This window comes from Bacillus rossius (genome assembly GCF_032445375.1).
Source record: "Bacillus rossius redtenbacheri isolate Brsri chromosome 9 unlocalized genomic scaffold, Brsri_v3 Brsri_v3_scf9_1, whole genome shotgun sequence".
Lineage (NCBI taxonomy): Eukaryota > Metazoa > Arthropoda > Insecta > Phasmatodea > Bacillidae > Bacillus > Bacillus rossius.
The window spans coordinates 21,808,369-21,825,237 of record NW_026962012.1 but is presented as its reverse complement, the minus strand read 5'-3'; the positions used below and the strand labels follow the sequence as shown (position 1 = coordinate 21,825,237).

At 38.4% G+C, this 16,869-nt stretch overlaps 1 protein-coding gene across 1 annotated transcript in view; it reads right to left on the bottom strand.

Annotated features, from left to right (window-relative positions):
• LOC134542620 (nose resistant to fluoxetine protein 6-like) overlaps window positions 1–16,869 on the bottom strand; it is a 249,973-nt gene that overhangs the window by 62,729 nt on the left and 170,375 nt on the right. The window contains exon 9 of the mRNA XM_063387020.1: window positions 437–516. Within this exon, the coding sequence (XP_063243090.1) occupies window positions 437–516 (80 nt within the window). The remainder of the gene's footprint in view (window positions 1–436; window positions 517–16,869) is intronic.

Here is a 16,869-nt window from a genome sequence, read left to right as displayed (position 1 = left end):
CATGACAAGTAGTTTTCGATTTGTAGTTTGTATAAATGTAAAATATTAACTAATACACAGTTTTTTTAATAAAGGACGAAAATAAATTAATAGTATTTTTAAAAATATGGTAACTTAATTAAGTATAAAATAATATGTTCAACCCAAACCATATAAATTAGAAAGATCCTGAGAAAATATAAATCAACTTATATTCTATAATGATAAATAAAATATAAAAAAACACAAATCTAATTGCAATTGTGTGTCCAAGCAGGCAGTAAAATCAAAGAGTGGCAAAACTAGCTTTCTTATTATGTAGGTAAAAAAAAAAAAAAATAATCATATGTATGATATAAAAATAATAGAAAATTAAGTCACACAAAGAGTGGTTTGTAGGTTTACCACAAAAATGGTTATGAAAAAAGTTCGAAAGTTTTAATGCAGTATGTCTTACCTTCCCACGAACAACAGAAGAAGTATTCCCAAAATGTAGAACTGAGTGTCGTTTGCCATGTACCAGCTCCAAAGCATACACTAAAACACATACACAACATAGATGCATCAAAACACAAATATATTTACCATATTGAATTCAAAAGTCTAACATTGCCAAAAGTAATAATAAAAGTAGTGATAAAAAATAAAGAAAATTTTTACAAAAACAGCTTCTGACCGCTTGTAAACTTCTCCTTTGTTCTGCAAGGATAGAGTTCTAGCACAATCCAACAATTTTAGTATTTTTTATTTTTATTTTTATTTTTTTCCTTGTTTCACAGAAATTGATTTAGGAAAATTTGCGTTAGTTTTCTCTGTGTGCTCCTGATTGTTTTGGTCAATATTTTTATGGTTTTCTCCAGGTCCATTTGCTCCTAATTATTCCTGGCGAGAATTCTGCTAATGTTCTCCGAGTACTCCTGGTTATTCCTGAAAAAAATATCTGCATGTAATTATTATTTACGTAATGAGACAAGCAAATTTATTCAGAGTTTCGGTTACTTAGTGAATTCCTGTTACCATATCAGAACTTTCAATATATATATTATTATTTGGTGGAATTAAAACAAAATAGATTCATTACTGACCCGATTACTATGTCTTGAGACGGCTCAGAAACACTTTCATGCAAAATGAACTTCCTTATCCTTGATTTCTAGGAAGCCCTCATTCTCTTACGATCTTGAAAGAGCATCCTGCATTATATATATATATATATATATATATATATATATATATATATATATATATATAAACTGCTATGTAACACGTGGCCCATCTATTGTTGAAATTCAGAACTATCTTGCCATGAGTCTTTCAAAATGTCAAATTAACTCTCACTTATGAAATATTAAAAATTATATTTAAGTAAATGTTCCAATTTCAAAACTATCAGTTATCACCTGGTATTAGCCGTAGGAGTTAACATGGATGCTCGATCGTTGCCTTTCGCTGTATCAAAAAAATAACGCTGTTGATACTGCTGCAAGAACTTTACCTTGAGTGTATTTTTTGTCCTTGCAAAACACAATTTAGTTGCAGTCAGTGTTATAAATCCTTTGGTCGCAGTTATTTCTTGAATAAACATCTAAAACCTGTATAACTAAGCTGACTTAAGATAACGAGGAGGGTCTGCAACACCGAGGAAGTGGAATGAAGGCAAAATATTAGGTGACTATAATGATTACGAAATATGTAAAAATGTTAATGTTAAAAATACTATCCCAGATCTTGCTAATGATTTAAAATTTAAAACTAACGAAGAAAGTGGCACTTTCATAGGAATCAAAAGATATTTACACAAAATTCTAGTCGACTCCATGAGATTTTGAACGATACAGAACGATCTGATGTCGACAAGATCGAACACTGTGATGAAGCTCTGAGACCAAACCAAAATGTCGTGATACCATACATTATTATGATAAAGCTTATGATGATCACTGGAACGATAGTGATATTAAAGTTATTTTTAATAAACTGGCAAGGAAGATGATAGCAGCAGAAGAGATCGATCACACATCATGGGAAGATCCTAACATATTAATCGATATGAACATGGTGGAGGTTTTATATAAAATTATTGTTCGTTAAATTTTTTATGAATTTTGAAATTTTTCCAGACATTTAGCACAATAATTAAAGTATTTCAAGACGGTTGACAAATTTCCAAATGGTGGAGGTTTTAAATAATAATAATAATTATTATTTTTTTTATAAATTAAAACAAATAATTGGCAACGGAATATTAAACATTAAAGTTTGGAGCATTAGATACCAAAATGACGGCCATAACGAAAATTGCTATAGTGAAATCATAACTGAAGATGGTGGAATGTTATAGAAACCAAGATGGCGATAATACAAAATGGCAGATCCAACATGGCACTTGGTCATGGTCAAGGTAATACAAGATGGCGTACACAATACACATTACACACACCAGCACCAGGCACCTGTTAGGCATTTACATACTACTACATACATGTCCCTTATTCTCTGGTTAACCAGTTTTTAGTTATCACGGATCGGCTCGGTCCAAGTTGATCCGATTTATCGAGGTTCAACTTTTTTAATTTTAGCTGACTGTTTTCTTGTTTATACTGTTTTTATCTCCATTGATATTATCTGGCAATCGCTGATATTCTTAACCCTCAGATTGGATCCTCACAGACTGGTGCTGTATATCTGACATGTTAATTTCCTTAGTATTATCCGACACATTTACCATAGTCATCTAAATATACATTTATTTCATTTTTTTCTAAAGCTGGAATGTTGCATGTGGTGTCACAATGACGCGTGTTTTTTTCTGGTTTTCGCAGCGGATAAACTTGCGGTAGTTTTCAATCTGCATGTAAAATGAAATATATACACTTATTCCCATTTTAATCAAAATGACCCCTTTTTTCACACGATACTTGTAGTTATGTATCCAATATTCTTCTGGCACAGATATGTCATATCTGTATTCTTATAATGTCGCAAGAATGCGTTTGACTATTTTAGCATTTGACACTTCTCTTTCAATGTTGACTTAGATCGATTCTCCTGAGGAGATTGATCATCGTGATGACAGTTCTGTCTCACCTTATACTTTGTCAGGATGAGAATTTATCGTATATTTCGCAAATACTCAGTTCAGGTAGCTGTCTACTTGGACAGCTTCTAGGACATCTTGTATGCGCAGCATATTTTCACAACCACTAATGGATGTCAAACGCCCGCGGTTGAGACGAGGAGGTGACATTACGTATTCTTCCTGCTCTCACGCCCGCGCACATACATCACACAGAACACTGAGTCTACATGATGCTGCAAAATTGCTCGACGTCCCGCTATGTTGCGCGGCGCATCTACGTGACCAGGGACATGTATACAGTTCCCGCTCCGAGAGGTGGCACCGTGCCATAGGCATTACCGTTGGTGAGTGCAGACGTGCGCAATGTGTCGCTCAACTTGTCAGTAAGCATTCTTAGACTTATCGAGCTGTACCTACATCATGCATTGTCGTGGGACAATTCAGAAAGTGAATATAAAAATAAAATTTAAAAGAAATGACGCATGCGAGGACATCGGCAAAGAGCGGCACTTCGCGAAAAAAGACATCGAGCCAAAAATACTTACACGCCGATCACAGATTCTTTGGGAAAAAGGGAAAATATCGGCTACGAAATCAATAGGAAGCGTTGGAGTTGATGTTACCTCCAGTGCATGGTTAGCTTATGATACCCTGAAGTTTTTACTAAAAGGTGCAACCACAGAAAGGGGTATGGACACGATTGAAACACAAGTAAGTAACTACGTCTAATAAATCGATGAACGCCGGCTGCACGCACGAAAAAGTGTCCCGTAACGCACATTAGTAGTGTGTAATAGTCGGAGCTGGCACAGGCTTCAGGCTGTGGTGTCTGGTATCGGTCTGCCATCTTGGATTGTGACGTCACGGCGGCCATCTTGGACTCAAAAATTCCTCGAAATTCCTCAAAAATGGTTCAAAATGACTCAAAAATTCCCGTTTTGAGGAAAAATTTCCCGTTTTCGAGGGAAAATTAGGATTTCGAAAAACCTCAAAAGTCGTTTTGCCTTAGAAAGAACACAAATGCCTAAAAACGGCTTCAGCATCCATGTCTACAGCCTCCGATAAGCCATTTATAGGAATAAGGATTCCAACCCAACATCTTGGATTATAACGTCACCACTGCAATTTCCGTTATGGCCGCCATATTGAAAATCTTTATTTATTATCCGATTTTAATGAAAAAAATTTTAAATTTATAAAAAAATCAATTAATTAAAAATTAAATAAAAATCTTTTAAACCACAGCTGCACTTTTCGTTGCAGTCGCCATCTTGGATTATATAAATGTTGCATGTTGTGTTTCGTCCAGCCATCTTGGTTGAGTAAGATGCCATCCTTACACTTTTCGTTACGACCGCCACATTAGTTCCTAATGTTGAAATTATTGTTATGGTCGCCATCTTAAAATTTTGACACCATCTTGGAAATCCGTAATTTTTATGTTATAAAATCGGGAAAAATTCCAAAATTCATCAAACAATTTACCTCTTAGAATAATGATTGATTAGATCGATTCCCGTCCTTGGTTCGAAACCGTTAAGAGCAAAAAAAAAACAGTTCCTTTCTCCACAGAAGCCACCTACAGACTGACCTACCACCACCAATACCAAGTATATGTCGTCAGCTGGTATGACGACATGTCCGCCATCTTGTCTTCGTCCGCTGAAGACAGTCATCTTTTTATCGTCTGCTAGAGTGTGCTGGCGACATGTTAGTATAATTTTCTGTTCACCATACCTTTAACCTCGACTGTTGGCATTGAACTTAGACAGTTACCTTGACCTTGAACTTTGACCTTGGCCTTGAACTTTGACATTGACCTTGAACTTTGACCTTGAACTTGAAATTTGACATTGTCCTTGAAATTTGACCTTAACTTTGAAATTTGACCTTGACCTTTAAATTTGACCTTGACCTTGAAATTTGACTTTGACCTTGACGACCATAATGGATCCGTAATTTTATGTTCAGTACATGCTACCAGGAGCTACCATTGTCATTGTCATTTCCACCATCTTGTTTTCGTCTGCTGGCGGACACCATCTTGGGTGTGTACTCGTCTTACCTTCATGCTAGTTTTATTCTAACCCGCTACAGTGCAGTAATCATTTATTATTACTGAGGTACCTTTCATCTTGAAATTTGGGTGCCATCTTGAAATCATGTAATTATTTAGCTAGAGATTTGGGAAAAATTCCAAAAGACACCGTAAAAATCAATTATTAATTTTCAAATTGAATCTATGGATTCCTGTCCTCGGTTCGATTCTTTACTAGTGACAGGTGTAACTAAATATTAAACATGCTTATTATTTTGATTTCCATTACCTTTCGTGGAGTTTATTAATCATTCACTCTACGAAAACCAACTCGTCAATATACCTGACCAACGAATTAAATACAGTGCTGCTATGCATTACATGAAAGTCTAGTTTTTTGATACTTAGATTAACCTTTAAAATGTACACACAGGAAAACGGAATATACACACAGGAAAACGGAATGTACACACAGGAAAACGGAATTTACACACAGAAAAACGGAATGTACACACAGGAAAACGGAATATACACACAGGAAAACGGAATGTACAAACAGGAAAACGGAATATACACACAGGAAAACGGAATGTACACACAGGAAAACGGAATGTACACACATACAGTAGCGGAAACACATGCTTAGTTGAAAATCAGAATACAAGAAATAAATCATACTTTTTAAAATATAAATAATTCATTTATTTTCAATAGTACACACATGACAGTTAAACAAATGATTATTGTATGTAGCCAGCTTTCTGCAGTTCTTTAAGTATCGACGATACTTCCTCGATATGCGAGTAGTTTCCTCTACGAACAGATGCCACCATAAGTTTTAGCCGGTCAACCAATATGTTTGGATTTTTCCATGATGTGTAATCAATCTCTTCCGCTACCATCTTCCTTGCACGTTTATAATAAATATTGTTTCCGTTGTCTTCTGTTTTATTTTCAACCACAAGGTCACTTTCGTCATCGAGCCAGTGATTATCACAAACTTGATAAGGATAATTTATTTTATTATGTCGTTTCCATCGTTTTGGTCTCAAGCCACCATCACAGTTTTCGATCTTGCCTGCTTTAGCTGCTTCAGCACAGTCTTCGATCACGCCACCAGCTTCAGAGTAACTGTAGCAATCACCGTAGAAGGCATAGTCTTCACCCAGATTACCTTAAAAATTCGATATCGTTGATGTCGAAGTGTCTTCATCGTCTTCATGCTTCCTTTATTAGGAGTCCATAATTTTTACAAAGTATGGTGGATCTACTGAATATCGGCTTGAATGTATTTTCACTTTTCACTGTGTTGTTACTTCCATTAGTTTCAGTCTTCACGAAGCCATCAACATCCTTCAATTTATGTTCTTCGTCACGATCGGGTGAGCTAATACCATCACGCTCAGGACAAGGAAAATTATTGTCGTAATGCAGATCACTCTTCTTTAGTCTAGTGGATCCATCGATGTCCTCTATGCCATAGGTAGGCTTGGCTTTACATGTTCTACCATGTCTTTTTAAGCTGTCAATTCGTGTTAACCTGATACACCGATTACAGCTTAACATTTTGCGTAGTGGGTTTTTAACACAATCATTTTTCTCATGCAGCTTAGCATTCTTTCTCAAGGTAAACACCTTGCTACAGTATCTACAGTGATGTTGTTTTGATACAGCTACAGACATCAAAGGCTCCAAAAGGCCACAATTTCTCCAACAGCCTTTTGTTTCAACAGCCCCAGCGACTTGTATCCTTGTAGCTTCATAGACATTTAGTTTCGTAGCCACGCGGTCTTTTAGCTATGCAGTCTCGCAGCCATGTATAACTCGTAACCTGCTAGATCCTTTTAGACTTGTAGCCTTGTGGCCTCATAGTCTCTTAGACTCGTAGCATTCTAGCCAAATATCATTGTCATTTTGAGCCATTTTTGAGGAATTTTGAGGAATTTTTGAGTCCAAGATGGACGCCGTGACATCACAATCCAAGATGGCGGACCGATACCAGACACCACAGCCTGAAGCCTGTACCAGCTCCGGCTATTACACACTACTCACATTGTCCCACTACGATGTGTTCCGTTACGCTCATTGTATGCTTGCGCCGCATCTATCTCTCTTCCACTCGATTGGACCAACCATCGATTTGACTTTTCAATCATGTTTTCGTCGTTTGAATTATTAATATTAAGTAATTTAACGATCATCCACTGATTTTAAGCACAATCGGTATGGTTATTTAAAAGTAATGTTGAATTTTCAAATACGTTTTTGTACGAACAATGGTGTTTTACAGTTACACATAATAATTCAAATTACACCCGGGATCTTTTGCACAATGTTTTAAAAAAATATTGTAACACATTATAAATAAGTTTGGTGTATTTGGGATGCGTATTTGTTATAAAATCGTATTATAAAAACGAAATAATTTTTTTACCCTACGGTGCTGTCATCTACGGTGATGGACGCCAACCGAACGAATCGCGCTATCTATCAGCTTCCGTGACAACCAGGCACTCGTTAATACATATTTTCCTTTGTTTATCGCAAGGGGCATTATTATTATTGAATTATAAATAAAATTTCGTACCCGGGGCCACAATTGCATATCATTTAGAGCACTGGAAGTCATAACAATGTAAAATATTCTCGACGAAATTTAATCTCGGACCCCGCGCACCACAAGCGTCTGGGTTGGATATTAAAGCCGAAATTCTTTCTTAAAATTACTAATACTGTAACCAGTACAACTGTTTACAGTTATATATTATTATTTTTATTATGATTGTAATATTAATTGTATATTCCACGAGGGAATATTATGTATTTAATTGTTTTGATTGTAAAGAGGACAACCAAGGCATAACAAATATGACACATCTTATTACCATAGACGACACACTTTCAACTTCAGGGTCTTCTAAGAATTATTCCTTGGAAACTTTACTCATTTGGTCTTAGTTCGATTCTTTTACACTCCAACATCCACGTTTTTATTTCACTATGCAACTTATTCTGTTTGCTGATATCGATAGCTCCTTGGTTGCTAGGGACGGTCAGTAAATAGATATTAGGAAGAAGAAGGGAGACGCCATCGCCATCTTGCGGAAAGAAGACGTTTCTCGGGCTGGGGCAAACCAAAGCCTTGGTTGCCGCCCGAGAAATAGAAGATTTCGCGTCATCCGCGATCGTGTCCTGCTTAGAATTCTCCTCTCTATGAGTTGAGAGAATTGTATCTGGATTAAATAAATCCTAGATAGGGAGTATCGGCGACTACGAGTGCCAACTTCCGCATCGGTCCCGTTTTCGTCTCGTAGTGGTTCCAGACATCTGAGGGCAGCGCCAGCTGAGATTCGACCACGAAGATTGGTGAGACCAATCCAGAATTCAACTAGACTTTCCAGGACGAGAGGGATGTCGAGTCTTCAGCTGATACCCGGCGACCTCAGCACCTCTGTAGTTCGCTAATTACAGAATTACAGCATCCAGAATTCCAGTGTAGCAGCAGACCACCTGGAGGTCCTGTGAAGAGAGCCTCAAGCCTCCGACAACGTATAGCTAGACCCGGCAGTATATTCGACGTGTTCTAGTGACGTCATTTGCATCTAATTTCCGACACCTAGATTTGACACCTTGGTTGTTTCTCAATTAACCTCATTTTAAACGTAACTTCACACCAATATTTAAGAACCATTAAAATCATATGTTTTTCAATTATTATTATTTCATTTATATGCAAATTTCCACTATTCACGTAACACCACTAAATTTCCTTTTTATAATTACTCTCCATACAGTAACCCAGGGCAGTGACGTGCTAGCTGGACTATCAGTCTGGGCAGACCATCCAGCAGTAGCGGTCCTGGTATTTACTGCAACGAGGGTAGGCGCCAAGAACCCCATGAGAACGCAACAATAATTATTTACAGTTGGTCACACAGCAAGGAGATAACTTTCAGTGGCGAGCCAACTTAGAGGCATCGACGAGGGTCTACGCTCACTGGACCGTCTACCAAATTGCAATTGTGTAGATTTGCTGTAGAGTATAATAACAGTACGTCGGAAGCACTACAAGATGGCCGACGAAGGTATGTATTTCCTGAGGCACAAAAAGACCAGCTCCGTCAAGGAGGAAACGTCAGTCGAGGGCCAGAAAGAAATGCTAGGCGTTGTGGAAAACGAAAACAAAGAGGACACACCCACACTAAGCGTTGAGGCAGGTCAAGAAGTTAGCTTTGCTCCCGAACCCGCGCGCATAGAGGAAAGTAACGCTTCCGAACCAGTTGTGCAGGCAGCTAAAGAAAACACGAATAATATTTCCATGGAGGATTTAATGCGAGCATTGAATGTGGTTACTATACAAATTCATACTGCGTTAGAATCCCAGCGTATAGAAGTAACCGAACATATGTCTAGCGAAATGACAAGGCAGGGGGCGGAAGCGGCAGAACAAAACAGATTACAGTCAGAAAGACTAACTAACGAAATGGCTAGGCAGAGGTCCGAAGCGGCGGAACAAAACCGGTTACAACATCTTGAATTGATAGATAAAGTAGAAGCTAAAATTGGTGACGTAACCAAACAACTAGCGACACAAATTCGCGACACGCAGGAGGAAGTTCATAACATTCGTGAAACAGTAATGAACAGATTTGAGGAAATTGACGCGCAAGTAACCGAATTACAGCAACACGTAATTAACACAGAAACTACGTGCATAGAGGTCGCAAAACGTGCTGCAGAGGAACAATTCAACCATTACGTTTAGCTTAGCGAAACACAATTCGCGAACGTAAATACCGCGCTACAACGACATGAAGCGAGTAGTGCAGACGACATTCGAAACGTGAATAGAAAATTGATCCAGCTCGAGAACTGCGTGCAGCATTTGTCATTGTCTGGAGCGGCAGCGCATACACCGATAAACGTTGACACAACGAACGCGTCTGCGGCGGAAACGATGACGTTAGCGCAGCGAGACCCGTCTGCGTCTTCACACCAGGCTACGCCTACTTACCGTTCACAAGATGTGATTACCAACACTGCAACCGGACAACAAATAATATTAGTGGATACAGCAGCCTTAAACCACCCTGCTAGGCATTGGTCAGAGGAAATGCCTGTATTTTCCTCAAAATCCACGGAAAATCCACGTAAATTTATAAAATTATTTGAAGAATACGCGGAGAGATTCAATCTTTCGGACACAGAAAAATTGCGATGTTTGAACAACTGCTTGAAAAGTACCGCATATTATTGGTGGGAAGTTAACCAAACTTCCATGTCATCATTTGGACAGTTTAAAGCAGCTTTCCTACAACAACACTGGAGCTTAAAAATTCAGGGGAATTTACGCGCTCAGTTACACGGAGAAAAGTATGATCCTAAGAAAAACAAAACACTCGAGGCTCATTTAAGCGACATGTTTGAGCGTACCCGCTATCTAGATGTTGTCATGAGCGACGATGAATTCGTGGCAATGATTTTAGGCCAACTTCCGATGCGCTACCAATTACATCTGACAGGTAGAAGCTTTGACGGGATAGCAGATTTCCGGGAACAGCTACTCGCATACGACAGGCTCGACCGTCAGAATAGAAGCAGCCAGCGAGAGGAAACGGAAAGATCACCGGTAAACAGACAACCACCGCTGTATCAGCCTTGGAATCAGCGGCGTAATGAAAATTATCCGGACAATAACCAACGTAAACAGCCGCACGTGAACAGTCTAATTTGGGGAAAGAATAAGCCGGCCCATAGACGAAACACTTGGTATTCAGGCCGTGACAACAATGATGTTTACCATAGAGGTTCGAAGTCACGCGAGTTTGAACGCTCAAAACACAACCGCTCGTGGCGTAACAGCGAGGAACGCGGAGAATACAGACGCGGAGGAATTATTTATGATTCAACGCCTAGGCGAGAAGGTAGGGGCGAACAGTCTAGAACCCCGCCTACCTCACCGAGACGGCCACCCAGGTCGCCGCGCTATAAGGACGACAGACATTCGCCCAAATATTCGAGTAAGAACTACGACAACTCGAAACATTATTACGAAAATCGAGGAGAAGCGAAGTCATCCGGTAGTCCGCGGAACCGACAGCCACACAAACCAAACTCCCCTAGCAAGTTATCGGTTAACCAACTGAGAAGTGAAGCCGCCGGTAATGAAGCTATTCAATTCTCACAGAATACATTCCAGAATCAACCTTCATCTTCATCACAGTACGCAGGGTATTTTGCGAGACAAGAACCCGTCAACCCTATCACCTACTATGCAAATCCACAAGGCATAGAACCGATACTGGCTAAGTCTACGTCCAGTACCGTGACGTTTAGCGCCGGTAACAGCCAGGAAAATAGAAAGTTAAACTAGAAGGGATCGGTGATGGTACGCCCCGAGCACCGATCGTGAATAGTAATAAGGGGTTAACCCTAGTCCAAGACAGTAAGAGTATGTGTACAATAGTAATGCATGAAAATGAGAGAGATTTCTTGTCAAACGAAGATGACATTGTTACTAAAATTCCAGAAGCATATTGTCCGGAATTAAATTTAATTGTTTGCGGATTACTCACACCTGTGTTATTGGATAGTGGTGCTGAGATAAGTTGCATTAGCGAAAGTTTAGTATCTGCAATTGAAGATACAGCTTTTAAATTACCTATATTACCCATTTCAAGTCTCAAGATATTAGGAGTCACATCTAGAGCAAGCCCAGTAGTGAATCGACAGGCAATGATTACTATAGAAGGATTGGGACACACTAAAACAGCTAACCCATTGATTGTTAGAGGTCTAGCTAAACCAGTCATTCTAGGAACAGACTTCTTAACAAAGTACGGCATTATACTAGACTTTGGAGGATGGTTAGTAACTACTACTGACAGCACAGTACCAAACACTACAACAAAATGGCAGGTATCTGATAAATTAGTCGGATTGCTACAGCAAGAGATAAGGCTACACCAGATATCTAATGTGAGTGAAGGAAAATCTTTAATGGCCACATCCGAAGATTTGTTGCAAGCCGTTTTAGAGGTAAAGACGATCGAGAATAATCAGAAGCAGGAGCTGTATAATTTATTGGAAAACCATAAAATTGTATTTTCAGATAAACCAGGTCGGAACAACTTGTATGAAGCTAAAATAGTTGTGAAAGCAGGAGAACCGTTCCACAAGAAATCGTATCCGATACCGGCGAAGTATTTTCGGGAAGCCGAAGAATATTTAAATTTAATGTTAGACTGGAAAGTAGTTCACAGAGAAGCTAGTCCATTCGCTAATCCGATGGTCTGCGTAAGAAAGAAGGATGGTAGTGTAAGGCTATGTTTGGACGCGCGAGAAATAAACAAAATAACTGTAAGAGATCGTGAAAGTCCGCACAACACGAGCGATATACTGAGATTATACCAGGGAGTCAAGTACTTAACTACTCTTGATTTATCTGCAGGCTATTGGCAGATTCCGCTCAAACGAGAGTCACAGCAGTACACTGCATTTCTCTTCAGAAATCATCAATACGTGTTCAAAGTCATGCCATTCGGACTTTGCAATGCGGTGGCGGAGTTCACTCGTTGTTTAGACGCGACATTGGGTCCGGAATGCAAGAGTTTTGCACGTGCATACGTGGACGACATACTGATAACTTCCAGTACGTTTGAAGAACACATGCAACATCTAAACATGGTAATATCGAAACTGAGAGCCGCAGGAATGACAATCAAGCTAAAGAAATCGCTATTTTGCAGGGAAGAGGTACCTTTCTTAGGTCACATACTCACACCTTCAGGTATTAGAACTGCACCTGATAAGCTAAATGCTATCGTGAATTTTCCTACACCGAGGAATGTAAAGCAGCTCAGAGCTTTTATCGGAGTGATAGGTTTCTACAGAAATTATTCTGATCAAGTTGCTAAGATCGCATTACCACTTTTTGCATTACTTAAGAAAAGTAAGGAATGGAACTGGACTGAAATTGAACAGCAAGCGTTTGAATCGTTAAAAGCCATATTTTTGAACGAACATGTAATTCACCATCCAATCCAAGGGCAAACGTTTATTCTGTACACTGACGCATCAGCGTATGCATTGGGCGTGAAACTAGCGCAATATGATGAATTGGGCATAGAGAAAACAGTTGCTATGGCGAGTCGTACTATGAACGCAGCGGAAAGAAATTATACAGTAACCGAGCGAGAAGCGTTGGCAATCGTCTGGTCTTTGCAGAAGTTTAGAGATTTACTCCTTGGCGAGAAAATTAAATTAATGACAGATCATCAGGCACTGACGTGTCTAAAAACTGGCAAGACATTCGGTAGCAGATTAACGCGCTGGTGCTTACTGATCCAGGAATACGACATTGAAATACACCACGTGAAAGGTCAAGACAATATAGCAGCTGACTATTTGAGCCGAGCTCCGGACATGTTAGGCGAGTCGTCAATTCAAAACAGAAATAGTAAGGAGTACCTGGTAGCGAAGTTAATCACGCAAGCCATAGAGGAAAATCCTAAGTTACAGGATATATTTCACAATCTTAAGGGAGCGCAAGAAACGGACGAGTTTTGCCAAGCTGTCAAAACTAAATTATTGGAATTACCACAAACTCACAAGATACATCTATTGTATAGTATATCAGAGGAAGGAATTCTATTTAGGAATAACGCACCTAAAACACCAGTGGAAAAGTATTGGAAACCAGTGATACCAGCTAGCATGAAAAACACTATAGTTCGAGAAATACACGAATTGGTAGGTCACATTGGTTCTCCTAAGCTCTACGAAATGCTACGAAGACAAGTTTACTGGAATAATATGCCGAAGTGTATATTAAAAATAGTGTCTACTTGTGACCTATGTCAGAAATCCAAACACTCTAACGAAAGTATGGAAGGGACATTTCAGCCAATTTTACCTGAAAAGCCACTACAGCTAGTCTCTATTGACCTGTATGGACCCCTACCCACATCCAAGGCAGGCGTAAAATACGTTGTAGTAATTATGGATATATTTTCCAAATATACTAAGCTTTTTGCTATTAAGCAAGCAAACGCTGAGACCGTGTTGAGGAAGATGAAATCATTCATTTCGCAAATAGGAAAAGTAGAGTGCGTTTTGTCAGACCGTGGAACGCAATTCACCAGCGCTAAGTGGCAGCGAGGTATGCAAAGTTTAGGGGTGATCCCTACTACTTCTTCTGTCCGTCATCCTCAAAGTAATCCTGTGGAGCGGCAGATGAGGAATCTAGGAAATATGCTTAGGGCGTATTGTCACAATGCACAACAAAGTTGGCGAGATTATATACCATTGGTAGAATGCATCCTTAATCATACAGTACACAGTTCGACAGGATTAACACCCCATGAAATTATTACTGCGGAACGATCAGAGGCGTTACCGATTACCATATTACCCGACTACGATAAGAACACGAAAGAACCGGAAACGATAAGCGAAGATATGAGGGAACAAATAGAGAAATTTGTTACAGCTCGTCTACATCTAGCTGCAGAACGTCGAAGTAAGCTACAGAAGCCGAAACGAATAACGAAGTTAAATATAGGAGACCTAGTGCTTAAACGAACTAATCCTGTTAGTGACATGTGGAAACAGGTGACGAAGAAGTTGTTTTTATTATACGAAGGACCATTTCAAGTTTGTGAACGAATAAATGAGAACTGTTACACTCTCAAGGAAACTGACAGTGACAAGGTCATCGGAAGATTTAATCTAACACAGCTAAGGCTTTATAAGCAACCTAAGTCTTAGATACGCTGATCTATAACGTATATTTAAGAGATGATGTTTGGTCAAGTCATCAGTGACATTCGGCGTGAAGTAGATTTATTGTTTGGCTTTAATTAATGTTTATCCCAACAGTAAGGGAGCACTATGTTGCATCGCTAAAACAAGCACGCATGCTTGAGGCTAATTTAGTGTCCACTGTGTCGGAGTACCAGTGAGGACATTTCTGTGCATATAGCACTTATCGACGATTTGTTTTTGTCCACTGAGCATGTAGGCCAGTGCGGACATTTGTCGCGGATATGCGATTTTCGTCGTCGATGTTTGTCACACCTATAGGTGGTGTGAATTTTTATTAGCCAGTGCGTAAGATTTGAGCCATGCCACATAATTATTTTATCTTTGAAATTATTGAAGAATTTGATATCTACTATATGTCTACGTCATGGAAGATTTGAAGATCATGAAGATAACTCGTTAAGATCCAGTAGCGTTCGTCGAGAGGCGTCATCTAAGAGAGAAGAGCCAGCTGTTAGTCAGGCGAAACACGTCACTGTCATATATACAATCATTAATACCTGAGATTCTTTTGAGATATAGTTCACGTTACCGTTCGTCCTTCAACCAACTTACATATCTGAACACCGTTCTGTCACTATTGCACATACACATACACTACTTCGTTTCATTTCTCCTAGCTTCGACATTCATATTATTTTCTATTTAGGAATTGTTCCTACCATACACGCTAAGCTAAACAAAGAGATAGTATTTCATTACTCTTGTTATAAATATATGAATCTGATGAGATTTCATTTAATTGAATTTGTCATTTGGTACATGCTTCTTACAAAAGAAAAAGCTTGCCTTATGAGCTAATTTTGAGTATAATTATACTCAACCATTAGTATTGAGCTTATAATAAAGACATTTCAATACTATTATAAACAATTTTGCATAAGCAGAGAACAACCATTTATTTAAAATATTTTTGTCAGACAAACTAAAGGAAGTGAACACTAGTGAGTGCATTTTCGTCGACAACGAGAAAGTGTTCAAGAACACGAGTGTGTATACGTGATAACTACGTAATGTTTTATTTGTGATTCATAACTTCGTGCATTATCTGAACTGAAAACATTGTCAGATATTTTGTCAACGATCTACGAATTCTTCAATAACATTTCTACGTACTTGTGTCTATTGTACATGTTTATTCTATTATTTTATTAATCTTTATCTACAAAGGAAAACAAAAACACTAAGTCACTTTATTCAGGACTAGATACTGATGATATGTGATATTGTGTATATATAATTTGAGAATTTGATTTGTTTTAAATAATTAATTGATGTTGATTGAAGAGATAACAACATGTTACCTATTAGTTTAAAATAAGTGATATGTTTAATTTTATTATCTTGAATATTATGTTAATAATTATTACTTTTATGATATGCTGAATGTAACGTCATAAAATTTATCTCACACAGACTCTGATAGACTTTCAACGAATAGAAGTGAGAAATTTAAGATTTGTTATTCAAGAAAAAACATAGTCATGCTAACTCAATGTATATTTAGAAAGTTTATTTTGATTTTTCTGGAAGAAAAGATCACAACAAACATTGAAGCGGCTCTGTAACCAGTACAACTGTTTACAGTTATATATTATTATTTTTATTATGATTGTAATATTAATTGTATATTCCACGAGGGAATATTATGTATTTAATTGTTTTGATTGTAAAGAGGACAACCAAGGCATAACAAATATGACACATCTTATTACCATAGACGACACACTTTCAACTTCAGGGTCTTCTAAGAATTATTCCTTGGAAACTTTACTCATTTGGTCTTAGTTCGATTCTTTTACACTCCAACATCCACGTTTTTATTTCACTATGCAACTTATTCTGTTTGCTGATATCGATAGCTCCTTGGTTGCTAGGGACGGTCAGTAAATAGATATTAGGAAGAAGAAGGGAGACGCCATCGCCATCTTGCGGAAAGAAGACGTTTCTC